At 36.5% G+C, this 13,245-nt stretch overlaps 1 protein-coding gene across 1 annotated transcript in view; it reads left to right on the top strand.

Annotated features, from left to right (window-relative positions):
• ZDBF2 (zinc finger DBF-type containing 2) overlaps positions 1–13,245 on the top strand; it is a 105,876-nt gene that overhangs the window by 5,975 nt on the left and 86,656 nt on the right. The window contains exons 4-5 of the mRNA XM_040227920.1: positions 131–426; positions 544–4,283. Of these exons, the coding sequence (XP_040083854.1) occupies positions 131–426; positions 544–4,283 (4,036 nt within the window). The remainder of the gene's footprint in view (positions 1–130; positions 427–543; positions 4,284–13,245) is intronic.

The following is a 13,245-nucleotide window of genomic DNA, read 5'->3' as shown; positions in this document are numbered from 1 at the left end:
ACCTGTTGTTTCTGAAAGCAGTTTGAAATCTGGTAGTACTTTTCATTTAGTGACTGGTCATCTTTCCATAGCTATTAAAGAAATAAACCAAAAAGAAGAACACGTAAATTTAACAGATAAGAGTATTGAGTTAAAAGTTTCTAAAACAAATTTGGATACTGATATCCCTGTTCAGTCAGTGACTCACAAACCGGAACTGATTGTGAAAGAACTAGGGCTTCAAAAAGTTAAGTTAAAAGGTCAAAGTGCTGAATATAGTGGTTCTGAAATAAGTTTAGATTCTGATTATTCAATGACTGAACCTCAAATAACTGTTAAAGAAATAAGTGTTCAGAAAGAAGAACATGTTGTTCTAGAGAACAAGAGTGATAAATATAGTAGTTCTGAAATAACTTTGGACTCTGATGTCCCTCTTCAGCCAATGAATGAAAAATCTCAAACAACTGTTTTGAAGGAGGACCATGTTGACCCAGAAGATGAAAGTACTGGACCCAGAGGCTTTGAAAAAATATTGAATACTAATAACCTTCTTCATTTAGTCATTGACCAACCTCAACTAGCCCTTTTGAAGGAAAAACATGTTCATTTGGAAGATAAAAACAATAAATCTAGTGATGGTAAAATAGATTTTGATTCTGCTGACCCTCTTCAGCCATTGACTGAACAATTTCAGGAAGTGGTTGAAGAAACAAATGTGCAGAAAGAAGAGGATATGAGCCTGAAGAATAAGGTTGATGAACCTAATGATTCTAAATTAATACATAATTCTGATGTTTCCCTTCCAGCTGTGTCCAGTCAACCTAAAGTGGCTGTTAAACGAATAAACCTCAAGAATGCAAATCATGTGTACTTGAAAGATAAGAACAGGCAAGATAGTGGTTTTGCGATGAGTTTGAATTCTGATCTCACGGATCAGTCAGTAGTTGATCATCCTCAGATAACTATTTTGGAGCAAAAGCATACTGAACTAGAAGATAAGCACAATCAATCTTGTGGTTCTGAAATAAACTTTAATTCTGATGACCCCCTTCAATCAGTGGCCAACCAGCTTAGACAAACTGTTAAAGAAATAAGCCCTTGGAGGGATGAAGTTGACATGGAAGATAAGAGAGACGAACCTAAGCATTTTGAAATTGAATCTGACTCTGATGTCCGTGTTCAGTCAGTGGCTGGCCAAACTGAAGTTGTTAAGGAGGCAAACCTTCTGAAGGAGCATGTTGACTTGGAAGATAAGGTTGTCAAACCTAGTAATTCAAAAATAAACTTTGTTTCTGATGAAGCTTTTCAATCTGTGGCTAATGAAGTTCAAGAGGCTGTTACAGAAATGAATCTTCTGAGGGAGGGACCTGTTTGTCTGAGTGCTAAGAGCTATGGACCTAATGATTCTGAAATCATTTTTGCTTCAAATACCCCTCTCCAATCAGTGGTTGAGCCACACCATGATTTGGAAGGGCAACAAGCCAATTTGGAAGATAAAAGCAATGATCCTTGTGGTCCTAAGATAAATTTTGTTTCTGAATATCCTCGTCAGTCAGTGACTGGCCAGCTTCAAAGAAAAGCTGTTAAAAAAATAGGTCTTTGGGAGGAAGACCATATTTACCTGGAAGATAAGAGATACAAACTAGGTGATTTTGAAGTAAGTTATGATTCTGATGTTGACTTTGTAGCTGGTCATTCTGCTGTGGCTGTCAAAGAAATAAACTTGCAAGAGGAGGATCAGAATAACCTAGAAAACAAGAACTGTGAACTTAGTATTTCTGAAATAAAATGTGATTCTGGTGTTCATCTTCAGTTAGGAGTTGCTCAACCTCAGGTGGTTTGCAAAGAAATAAACCTTCAGATGGAAAAGTACCTTGGCATGCAAGAAGAGGTTAGTGAACCTAGGGATTCTGAAATAATGTGTGATTGTGATGTTCCTCTTCAAATAGTGATAAACGAAGAGTCAGACAGAGAAACAGATAAGATGCTGTTTGTGGACCTGAGAGCAAGTGATAATGACTGTGAAGTGATTTCAGATTCTGATGTCCCTTGTCACCCAGTGATTGATTCACCTCAAAGGACTGTCAAAGAAATCAGCTGTATAAATGCACAAAGTTTTGACCTAGATGAGAAATGTGACTCTTGTGATTCTGACCTAAGATATGTTTGTGAAGCCTCTCCTCAATCAGTGACAAACCATTCCAAAAAGGTCTTCAAAGTAGTAAAGCAGAAGCAAGACTATATTATTCTGGAAGAGACAAGCTGTGAGCCTTATGTTTCTGAACTGAGTTTTCAAATTGATTCCTCTCATCAGTCCATGACTTACCAGTCGCAAAAATCTGAAAAAAAAAAGGCAAAATATAGTGACCCCAAAGATAAGAGCTGTCAATATAGTGGTCCTAAAAGAAACTTTGAACGAGAGGAGACTTCTCAGCCAGTAACTCAGCGACAGCAGAAGGTTGACAAAGGAGTCAGCCTTTGGAAAGATGTAGAAAATATTGGCCTAAAAGATAAGAACTGTGAATCTGGTGTTTCTGCAACAGATTGTAATGCATCTCCTGGATTGGTGATCCATCAAATGCCTGATCAAGAAAACCTTTTGAAGGTAAAACATACTGATCTAGAAAGTATGAGCTGTGAACCTTGTGGTTCTGGGGTGAATTTTCAACGTGATCCTTCTCTCCAGTCTGTCAATGACTGGCCTCAAGAAGCTGTTAATAAGATCAACCTATTTAAGAAGATGTCTTTTGACCAGAGAGAAATAAACCATAATAATTCCCATTCAGACTCTGTTCCCATGGTTGATTCTGTAAGGAACTTGGCAAAAGCAAAGGAGGTCATAGAAGATGATCTTCATGAACTACTTCCTGAAGACTTGCCTCCCGTGCCTCCTTCAATCGTGGGGAAAACGCGGTCTCGGGTAATGAAAGAAGATGATGTGCAAATGAGTGCTCTCATGAAGGAATTTAAGAAAGATCATTTCTACTGTTGCTTTGTTAGCGACTGTGAGATGAGAAAAATGAAAAAAAAAATCTTGAATGAAGAAAAAAAGATGACCTGGACTGACCTCAATCAGGATACCACATCAATTCAAATTCTCTCAGATTGTGATGAGAATGTAGGTGGTATTTCAGATATTGATGACTTCTCAGTGGCTTTAGATAAACCTAACCATTATCCTTCAACAGGAAGGAATCGTGAACAAACATGGCAAGCTGCCTCCCAAGGCCAGGCTATAAAAGTTAGCCATAGAACTCAAACCAATCTCACAAGTCAGCCAGGGACAAAAAGAAGAATTAGTGGACAAGAGAAAGACTCTCCAGTAAGGAAGTGTTTACTTTTACAAAACAATGGGAAAACAAGAGAGAAAGTTAAAAAAAATGAATTTCCTGAATCATGTATTAGTGTTTTGAAGCCTTTGCAAGGAAATACCTTAATTTATATTCTTTCTTCAAATATTAAGTTGAAGAAAGGTGAAGCCAACAGCTTCTCTAAGAAGAGGCCCTGTAGTAGAAATAATTGGGATATTAACATACAGTACAAATTTAACCAGAGTTCCTTTAATTGTTATGACCCATTGAATAAGAAAATTGTAATTGATCCTCCTCTGAACATAGAAGTACCAGGGTCTGACAGGAATAATTGTGTTGAAATGCATGTTAGCCCCTTAAATTCTAATGCAGAAGATAATGATCCTTATGTACAAAGCTCTGCTTCAGTACCTTTTATGACAGTGTCAGTAGGACATGAACTGAAGTCGCGTCAGGAGGCCAGTGAATCTTCTGTGTTTCCAGAAAAATCCAAGATTTTTAGTTCTAGTGAAATTTCAAAGGAAAGTAATTTCCAGTCAACTTTTTCAAGTCATGATGTTGCCAAAACTTCATCAAAATCATTTAGAAAAAAGTTTTTGAAAAGTAAAAGCAAAAATCAGAGAAAGAAGGTATCAGCAAATAATAAGCCAGATTCTCCCAAAAAAGGTTGTAGCTCAGTTATTCCCCAGCAAAATATCAGAATTGCTTCAGAAAAACGGTCGATTTGGATTCAGAGCAAACTAAGTGATATAATTAAAAAGTATATTCCAAAATACTCTGTTTTTTTGCGTCACAAATATCAGCCCAGGAGCACTTTTGTTAGGACCCATATTAAGAAGAAAAAACCTAATGTTAGTAGGTTAAAGAAGGCGAAGAAACCAGCTAATATGCTCTCAAACTCCTCAGTTCTGTCAGCAGGAGCTGAAGAGCAGTCACGAGCTATAGCAGGCTCTTCTAAGCAACGTGTGCAGACATCTTCCAGCGTTGCGCGAAGTAAGAAGAATGGCAATAGAAAACATCCTAGAAGACAGCAGAGAAAGCCGTGTAGACCTATTAGAACATATGATTTGAGAAGTTTGTTTTCTGGTGTACCGTATTCGGACAGAATGAAGACTCGATTCTCTAATAACAAATTATGAGGTAATGAAGTAAACTAGAGATGTTTCTGTTAAGGGCTGGTTGAAGATTCAGTGCTTCAGTTGAAAATACATTTGGTACCTAGTGTACTACCTAGTCTACATAGCTTTCCTAACTTTGGTGGAAAAAATGAACCTTCAAATATTTTGCTATAGCCTTATTTTTCAGGACTTTCAATATTCATTTAAAATTAGTGTTAGGGTCTTTTTTTTTTTAATGCCCTTTGTCCCTTTGTTGTGAAAGAGCTTCATCTTAATTTATATTACATAATTTAGCACAATATATATACCATTTTCTACCTTCAATCATGTCCCATTTATTTTTTATGATTGTGTCTCATGTCAGCAGCAAGAATGAATGTGGCAAACATAAAATGCTCTCTTATTATTTACTTTTTAAAAATTGGAACAGATGAATATGTAGTTATTTTCTGTGTGTTTCAAAGTAGTGTTGTCAATTCTAACTGGGTAGTTAAAAAGAAGTTCTAATAGATTATCTCAGCTTTTGAGTGGGATTAACCTAAATAATCACACACAAAATACAATTTATCTTTCTTTCAAAAGCGTTACAGAGAATGAGATTTCATTTTTAATCCAGTTTTTTAAAAAAAAAACTGCTTGGTAATTTAAAGACATAACAGACTCCTGTTTCACTTAAACTGTATCTGCAGGCCTTCAACTTTCTTCACTGAGACACATGCATATTGTATATATACAATCTGTAAGTTTTTCTTTAGCATTACTAGATCTTAAGGGGAAAATGATCTTGCCAGTGTGATTATGCTTTTCTACCAGCTTCCCTGGTGGCTCAGGCGGTAAAGAATCCACCTGCAATGCAGGAGACCCAGGCTCGGTCCCTGGGTGGGGAAGAGTCCCTGGAGAAGGAAATGACAATCCACTCCAGTATTCTTTCCTGGAGAATTCCATGGACAGAGAAGCCTGGCGGGCTGCAGTCCATGGGGTCGCAGGAGTTGAACATAACTTAGCAACTAAACCACCACCACCAATGAAACTGATAACCTAAGTGGAGCCCCATTTTGCTAATGAAAAGCTGTATTTGTACATTGGTTTGGCCTTCCTTCAACCTGCTAACTGATTTTAATAGTTCAAATGAAAGATGTCAAGATATGCAGTTCTTCAGATCTTTTATTCAGGGACACTGGTTGTGCTGGTACAGGTTCATTTGGTTATTCTGCTAAGTCAAGGAAACTGGATCCTTTTCTGTCATTGATGCTAAAAGGGAAACATGAATTTCAGCTTCTATATTGTATAAAGCATATTTAATTGAAACTTGATCAGTGTACCATGTTTTCAGAAGTTAAAATGTGTTACTTCAGAATTAGGTACAGTGTAACAGTTGGTTTCTAAATGTAGCTTTATTTCAGGTGCCATTATTTAGCCTGTGGGTATGTTATGGTGTTACGTTGTATTTTATTAATAATTTCTTTTAGTGCTGTTCAGTTGCTGAGTTGTGTCTGACTCTTCGGTGACCCCAGCACGCCAGGCTTTCCTGTCCATCACCAACATCTGGAGCTTACTCAAGCTCATGTCCATCGAGTCGATGATGCCATCCAACAATGTCATCCTTTGTCCTCCCCTTCACCTCCCGCCTTCAGTCTTTCCCAGCATTAGGATCTTTTCCATTAAGTCAGTTCTTCACATTAGGTGGTCAAAGTATTCCAGTTTCAGCTTCAGCATCAGTCCTTCCAATGAATATTCATGACTGATTTCTTTTAGGATGGACTGGTTGGATCTCCTTGCTGTCCAAGGGACTCATGAGAGTCTTGTGCAACACCACAGTTCAAAAGCATCAATTCTTCGGCGCTCATCTTTATAGTCCAGTTCTCACATCCATGCATGACTGCTGGAAAAACAATACCTTTGACTAGACGGACCTTTGTTGACAGAGTAATGTCTCTGCTTTTTAATATGCTGTCTAGGTTGGTCATAGCTTTTCTTCCAAGGAGCAACCATCTTTTAATTTCATGGCTGCAATCACCATCTGCAGTGATTTTGGAGCCCCCTAAAATAATCTCTCATTGTTTCCATTGTTTTCCTATTTGCCGTAAAGTGATGGGACAAGATGCTGTGATCTTAGTTTTCTGAATGTTGAGCTTTAAGCCAACTTTTTCAGTCTCCACTTTCACTTTCATCAAGAGGCTCTTTAGTTCTTCTTTGCTTTCTGCCAAAAGGGTGGTGTCATCTGCATATCTGAGGTTATTGATATTTCTCCCAGCAATCTTGATTCCAGCTTGTGCTTCATCCAGCCTGGCATTTCTCATGATGTACTCTGCATATTAGTTAAATAAGCAGGGTGACAATATAGAGCTTTAACATATTCTTTTCCCGATTTGGAACCCATCTGTTGTTCCATGTCCAGTTCTAACTGCTGCTTCTTGACTTGCATACAGATTTCTCAGGAGGCAGGTCAGGTGGTTTGGTATTCCCATCTCTTTGAGAATTTTCCACAGTTGTTGTGATCCATACAGTCAAAGGCTTTGGTGTAGTCAAAGTAGATGTTTTTCTGGAACTCTCTTGCTTATTCTATCAACGGATGTTGGCAATTTGATTTCTGGTTCCTCTGCCTTTTCTAAATCCAGCTTGAACATCTGGAAGTTCACGATTCATGTGCTATTGAAGCGTGGCTTGGAGAATTTTGAGCAGTACTTTGCTAGCATGTGAGATGAGTGCAATTGTGCAGTAGTTGTACATTCTGGCATTGCCTTTCTTAGGGATTGGAATGAAAACTGACCTTTTCCAGTCCTGTGGCCACTGGTGAGTTTTCCAAATAATTTCTTTACTTCTAAATTTAAAGCAGTAATCTGGTTTTAAAATGGACAAATGTTTATATTTTTAGTTGCAGAGCAACTTCAACTTACCCTATATTCAAATATTTTAATTTCTTTTCTTAAAATATCACTGTCAGCTGCTAATTTGGAATAATCCTCCAATTTTAATTTAGAAAGAAAACTGTCCTACTGATTAGGAAGTAAATAAGCAATTAATTCATAAAAATATTCTACTTGTGGTTATTGGTATCTTTTTTCCCTATGAAGTAGACATGTAATTCTCTTGAGTACTGTTAATAGACATTCTGCAAGCTTTTAGTGTCAGTTTAAAAGCAAGAGATCATATGGAAAAAAATGTACCATGTAATTGTGATGTATCATATCTACTGTGATTACATCATGCAGAGAGGAAAGTTCTTATAATTCAACTGATCAAAAACTTGAAGAAAATTTACTTACCATTTTCACATTGGAAACTCTTCTAAGTACCTTTTTTTTCTTAAGAAAAAGTTTATATCTAAAGTTTAAAGTATAAAATAGTCCTGATGATTTTAAAAAGCATTTTGAAATGTTTACTAAGTTCCTGTAGTCATTGTTATTTTAGACAGGCTTGAAATCTTGAAATCGTAAATGTTATAATTTAAACTAAGTGGTGAAAAACTTTCAGAGTTTGGTAGGATACAAGTGTGTCCCTTTGTCAAAATTTGTTTGGGCTTAATTTACATATTAGATAAAAATTGGATTTTTCTGTGTGTGTATTCAAGTATGCATTAAATTCTTTTAATAGTAAAAAATCAAGTGATAGCCATAGTGAGTGTTTTATTAATCTTGTCCTTGCTCAGTATCTTGCATAAATGTTTATTATAATTATTCCAAATTTTGTAGTATGTAGACAGTGTGTAAAGTGTGTTTTGGACTTGTGTGTTTAAATTTTTGTGTAACTCAGGCTCTGAGTGACATGATTTTGCTAAAGAGAAACTATATTTAAATACTCAAATGATTATATATTTCCATGTAAAATGAATGTGAAGAGTAATGTATTTTTTATAATGCAATTTAAAGAGTAAGTTTGTTTTCAAAGTTACCATGATAAAATTTATCAAATATTGAAATTTGCCTCTATTTTCTCTTCACGTTAGGAACTTTATCTGGTAATACTTAAGGAATGATAGAATAAGGAAAACAGAAGTTCATTTTATAAATCGTCATACAGATAATATAGGGGAATATAAATGTTGATGCCGGTGAGAAAATAATTTAACCAAAGATACGTAGGCTATATTCGATGAAGTAGTTATTTCAAAGGATTAAAATTAAACAACTTTTTCTTTGTTTGGTGGAGTGGTGAGTTAGCAGTTTTTCACTTTGTATACCTGTATGGAAAGAGTCCGTGAACAGATTGAGTTCAGGAGGCAGTACCTGTATCATTATTTGACACCTACTGGAAGAGAACTTGGTGCATCCAATACCATAGCACATGTTTTAAAGAATGAGAAAACGTGGAAGAGTGTACGTATCTATGTCAGTGCCTTTCTCACCAGTACTGGCTTCTAGAGTTTTGGTTCAGAATTATATTGGATTATATAAAGAGAAGTCTCTCTTATATATGTCTCTTAAATAAGAGACTTCTCCTTATATAAAAATGTTAATAAAGTAAAAATGTTAGTTGAAGCCAATTTTCAATAAAGGACTTTTATGTATAGAAAAAATGTGAAAAACTGTGAAAAATCATGTAATTAAAAAAATCAGGAAATTACCCATCAAAATGTCAAGAAGATGAAAGGCTGAGGAGGAGTCTTAACATTTCCTTATACTTCATTGAGACCACAAATATTAGGGAAATAACAGTATATTTAATAATTTTCATGTGTTCTTGTACTTGATTGTACATATTTTAAAAGTTCTCCTAAAGTCTTTTAAATTATTTACCTTGATTAGGATGAACTATACTTAATGCTGAATCTTTAAAGTATGAACTTGTACTTTTCTCTATGTTTACCATTTATTACATGCATATTTTTTTGCATGCATTTTATTTTCTGAAATTTTAAGCTGGATATGTGTATGTACATGTTGAGCCCTATGTACCAGACATTGTTCTAGACTTTTGACCTGTGTTGTCTCCTTTGATCTTCAAAGGGCCCTTTTGAGCTAGGAACTGTAATTGTGACTAAATAGCCAATGAGAAAATTAAGGCATTGAGCTTCAGTTTGGCGATTAAAGATGAGTTGTTTTCTATAATCAAATGAGGATTACAAATAATCCCCATTCCCTTCCTCATCCCCAATTTCAGGCCGCCCCTAATCTATTGTCTGTCTTTATAGTTTAGCTTTTTCTGGACTTTTCATATAAAGGGCACCATATAATATGTTGTGTTTTGTGTCTGACTTTTTTTCATTTCCTGTAATGTTTTTGAGGGTTATTCATATAGCATGTAACAGTATTTGTTCTTTTTTAAATTGCTGAGTAGTATTTATAATTAATTTTTGATAAAAATGGTAACAGAACACTGATCTTCTGATGACAAATATGGTAAAAGCTATCAGGTGTGAGGTTAGATGTTTATGCGTCGTATACCTGTTACCCTTGATTACTACCCTAGATCTACAACCGACTGGATGTCTGCGTTTGTGAGTGCTCTTATTCCATACTTGAATACTTTATACTTCCTCTGTTTTTGACTCTTATTTTCTTTACTGCCCTTCTTGGCATTCTTTTCATTGTGCTTTGTGAATTCTCATTTCAGTGTCAACACATTACTTTCATTATGAATTCCTTGCAAGTGACTAAACTGAGAATCATATCCAAGTTGCCCATTTTCCTAATCTTACATGTACGATAAAGCCAGGAAGTGTTGATAATGGTACCGGTCATAGTGAAAGTTCCTATTTAAAATGACTGTCCTACGGGGACTTCTCTGCCGGTCCGATGGTTAAGACTTTATCCTTCCACTAGAGGGGGTCTGGGTTTGATTCCCTAGTCAGGGAACTAAGATTCTGCATGTCGCTTGGTGCAGCCAAAAAAAAAAAATTACTCTCCTACATAACCACAGTGTACCTCATCAAAATCAGGAAACTAACATTGATATGATTATTCCCCTCTACTCGACTGGTCTCACTTGGATTTTACAGACTGCTCCAACGCATCCTCTATAGGTCCAGGATTTAATTCAGGATCACACATTGTCATGATTCTAGTTTCCTTCAATATGGAACAGTTCCTCAGCCTTTCTTTGTATTTTATAACTTGACATTTTGAAGTGTACAAACAAATTTCTTTGTGGAATGTCCCTTAGTTTGAGTTTGTGCGGTGTTTCTTTATAATGCTTTTTCTGTGGGCGGTGGGGTGGGGCAGAAAATCTGTGGACTTCTCAGTGTATTAGAACAAAAGTCATGTGATGTCAATATGAATAAATGTGATGACTGAAAATATCTAATTTTTGTTTTCATTTTAGGGTAAAAGCGTTTAATAATCTGAAATGGGGGCTCTCATATAAAGTAAATTATCAACAATGGAAATAGTGTCAGACTTTATTTTTTGGGCTCCAAAATCACTGCAGATGGTGACTGCAGCCATGAAATTAAAAGATGCTTGCTCCTTGGAAGAAAAGTTATGACCAACCTAGATAGCATATTCAAAAGCAGAGACATTACTTTGCCAACAAAGGTCCGTCTAGTCAAGGCTGTGGTTTTTCCAGTAGTCATGTATGAATTTGACAATTGGACTGTGAAGAAAGCTGAGCACTGAAGAATTGATGCTTTTGAAGTGTGGTGTTGGAGAAGACTCTTGAGAGTCCCTTGGACTGCAAGAAGATCCAACCAGTCCATTCTAAAGGAGATCAGCCGTGAGTGTTCTTTGGAAGGAATGATGCTAAAGCTGAAACTCCAGTACTTTGGCCACCTCATGTGAAGAGTTGACTCATTGGAAAAGACTCTGATGCTGGGAGGGATTGGGGGCAGGAGGAGAAGGGGACGACAGAGGATGAGATGGCTGGATGGCATCACCGACTCGATGGATGTGAGTTTGAGTGAACTCCGGGAGTTGGTGATGGACAGGGAGGCCTGGCGTGCTGCGATTCATGGGGTCGCAAAGAGTCGGACACGACTGAGCGACTGAACTGAACTGAACTGATGTGCCTAGCCCTATGGTGGGTGCCCAGGATCCAGACATCAATTAAACAGGTCTCTAGTTGATCACTTTCATTACTGATATGAATGAAAGACAATTTCTGTAGTGGTAAGTCTGTGGAATTGCAACATAATTCTTAGGCTTTCAAAAGATCATTAAAAAACGTTGTGTAAGATCAAGATAGTGCTCTTTGGCATTAAAGAATTCCTCAACTTTCTACATTGGAGCCTATTGCAAAGCATTTCTCATGATTATCTTGGAATGATTGTTTTTCTATATTTGCATTATTATGAATAGTCTCTCGTGTTGGTTTGATGCCCCAGGATGAAGTTAGTTACCCATCTTATCACAGCACAAAAATGACTTCCTAAGGAAAAGTTTATATTTTCATCAGATGTTTATTTGAAAATATTCTAATTGAGGTATAAGATGATTTACAATATTATGTTAGTTCAGTTCAGTTCAGTCGCTCAGTCGTGTCCAACTCTTTGTGACCCCATGAACCGCAGCATGCCAGGCCTCCCTGTCCATCACCAACTCCCAGAGTCCACCCAAACCCACGTCCATTGAGACGGTGATGCTATCCATCTGTCTTATCCTCTGTTGTCCCCTTCTCCTCCTTCCCTCAATCTTTCCCAGCATAAGGGTCTTTTCAAATGAGTCAGCTCTTTGCAGCAGGTGGCCAAAGTACTGGAGTTTCAGCTTCAACATCAGTCCTTCTAATGAACACTCAGGACTGATCTCCTTTAGGATGGACTGGTTGGATCTCTTGTAGTCCAAGGGACTCTCAAGAGTGTTCTCCAACACCACAGTTCAAAAGCATCAATTATTCGGTGCTCAGCTTTCTTTATAGTCCAACTCTCACATCCATACATGACCACTGGAAAAACCATAGCCTTGACTAGACGGACCTTTGTTGGCAAAGTGATGTCTCTGCTTTTTAATATGCTGTCTAGGTTGGTCATAACTTTCCTTCCAAGGAGTAAGTGTCTTTTAATTTCATGGCAAATAGATGGGAAAGTGGAAATAGTGGCTGACTTTATTTTTCTGGGCTCCAAAATCACTGCAGATGGTGATTGCAGCCATGAAATTAAAATTAAAATATTATGTTAATGTATAGCATATTGATTCAGTATTTTTACAGATTGTATTTCATTATAGGTTGTTAATGAGAATAATTCCATGTGCTACATGGTATATCCCTGCAGCCTATCTATTTTATTATATAGAAATTTGTATTTGTTAATCCCATACACCTAATTTATTCCTCCCCATTTTCCTCTCCACTTTGGTAACCATAAGCTTTTTTTGAAAAAAAATCTGAGTCTGTTTCTCTTTTGATACATATATTTGTATTATTTTTTAGATTCCACATATATGATATCATATAGTATGTTGTTTCAGGCTCTGTTTCTTTCTCCTCCGATATTTATGATTTCTTTCCTTCTACTAACTTTGGGTTTTATTTGTTTTCTTTTTCCCTAGTTCTTTTAGGTTTAAGGTTAAGTTGTTTGTTTGGTGGGAGTCTTCTAAACCCAAGTAGGTGCATTTTTCTCCCTCACTTGGCTATCCCGTACCTCCTCTGCAGGACTCAGCCCATATACTTTGAATCTAGATCTTGTTTATTTCTCCCAGTAACCTTTTAATTTTCAAAACCTTGGTGTGGTATATGAATCTTTTTTTTTTTTTTTCAAGTTTTGAAATTTAAGTAGAAGATCCTGAGGATGAAAACGGTGAATTCACTGAGAGATATACACTTGAAGTGGCAGCATCCCTTTTTTTTCTTTACAATTTGTTTGAAAAAAATTATATGTTTATAACAATATATAAATTATATATTAAAATTCAAACACATAGCATTGGGATTCTGGAAGAGTTAATCTCTTGTCACTTTCCGAGCAA

Source organism: Oryx dammah, unplaced genomic scaffold (assembly GCF_014754425.2).
Source record: "Oryx dammah isolate SB20612 unplaced genomic scaffold, SCBI_Odam_1.1 HiC_scaffold_27, whole genome shotgun sequence".
NCBI classification, from domain to species: Eukaryota; Metazoa; Chordata; class Mammalia; order Artiodactyla; family Bovidae; genus Oryx; species Oryx dammah.
This window is presented reverse-complemented; position numbering and strand designations above follow the sequence as displayed.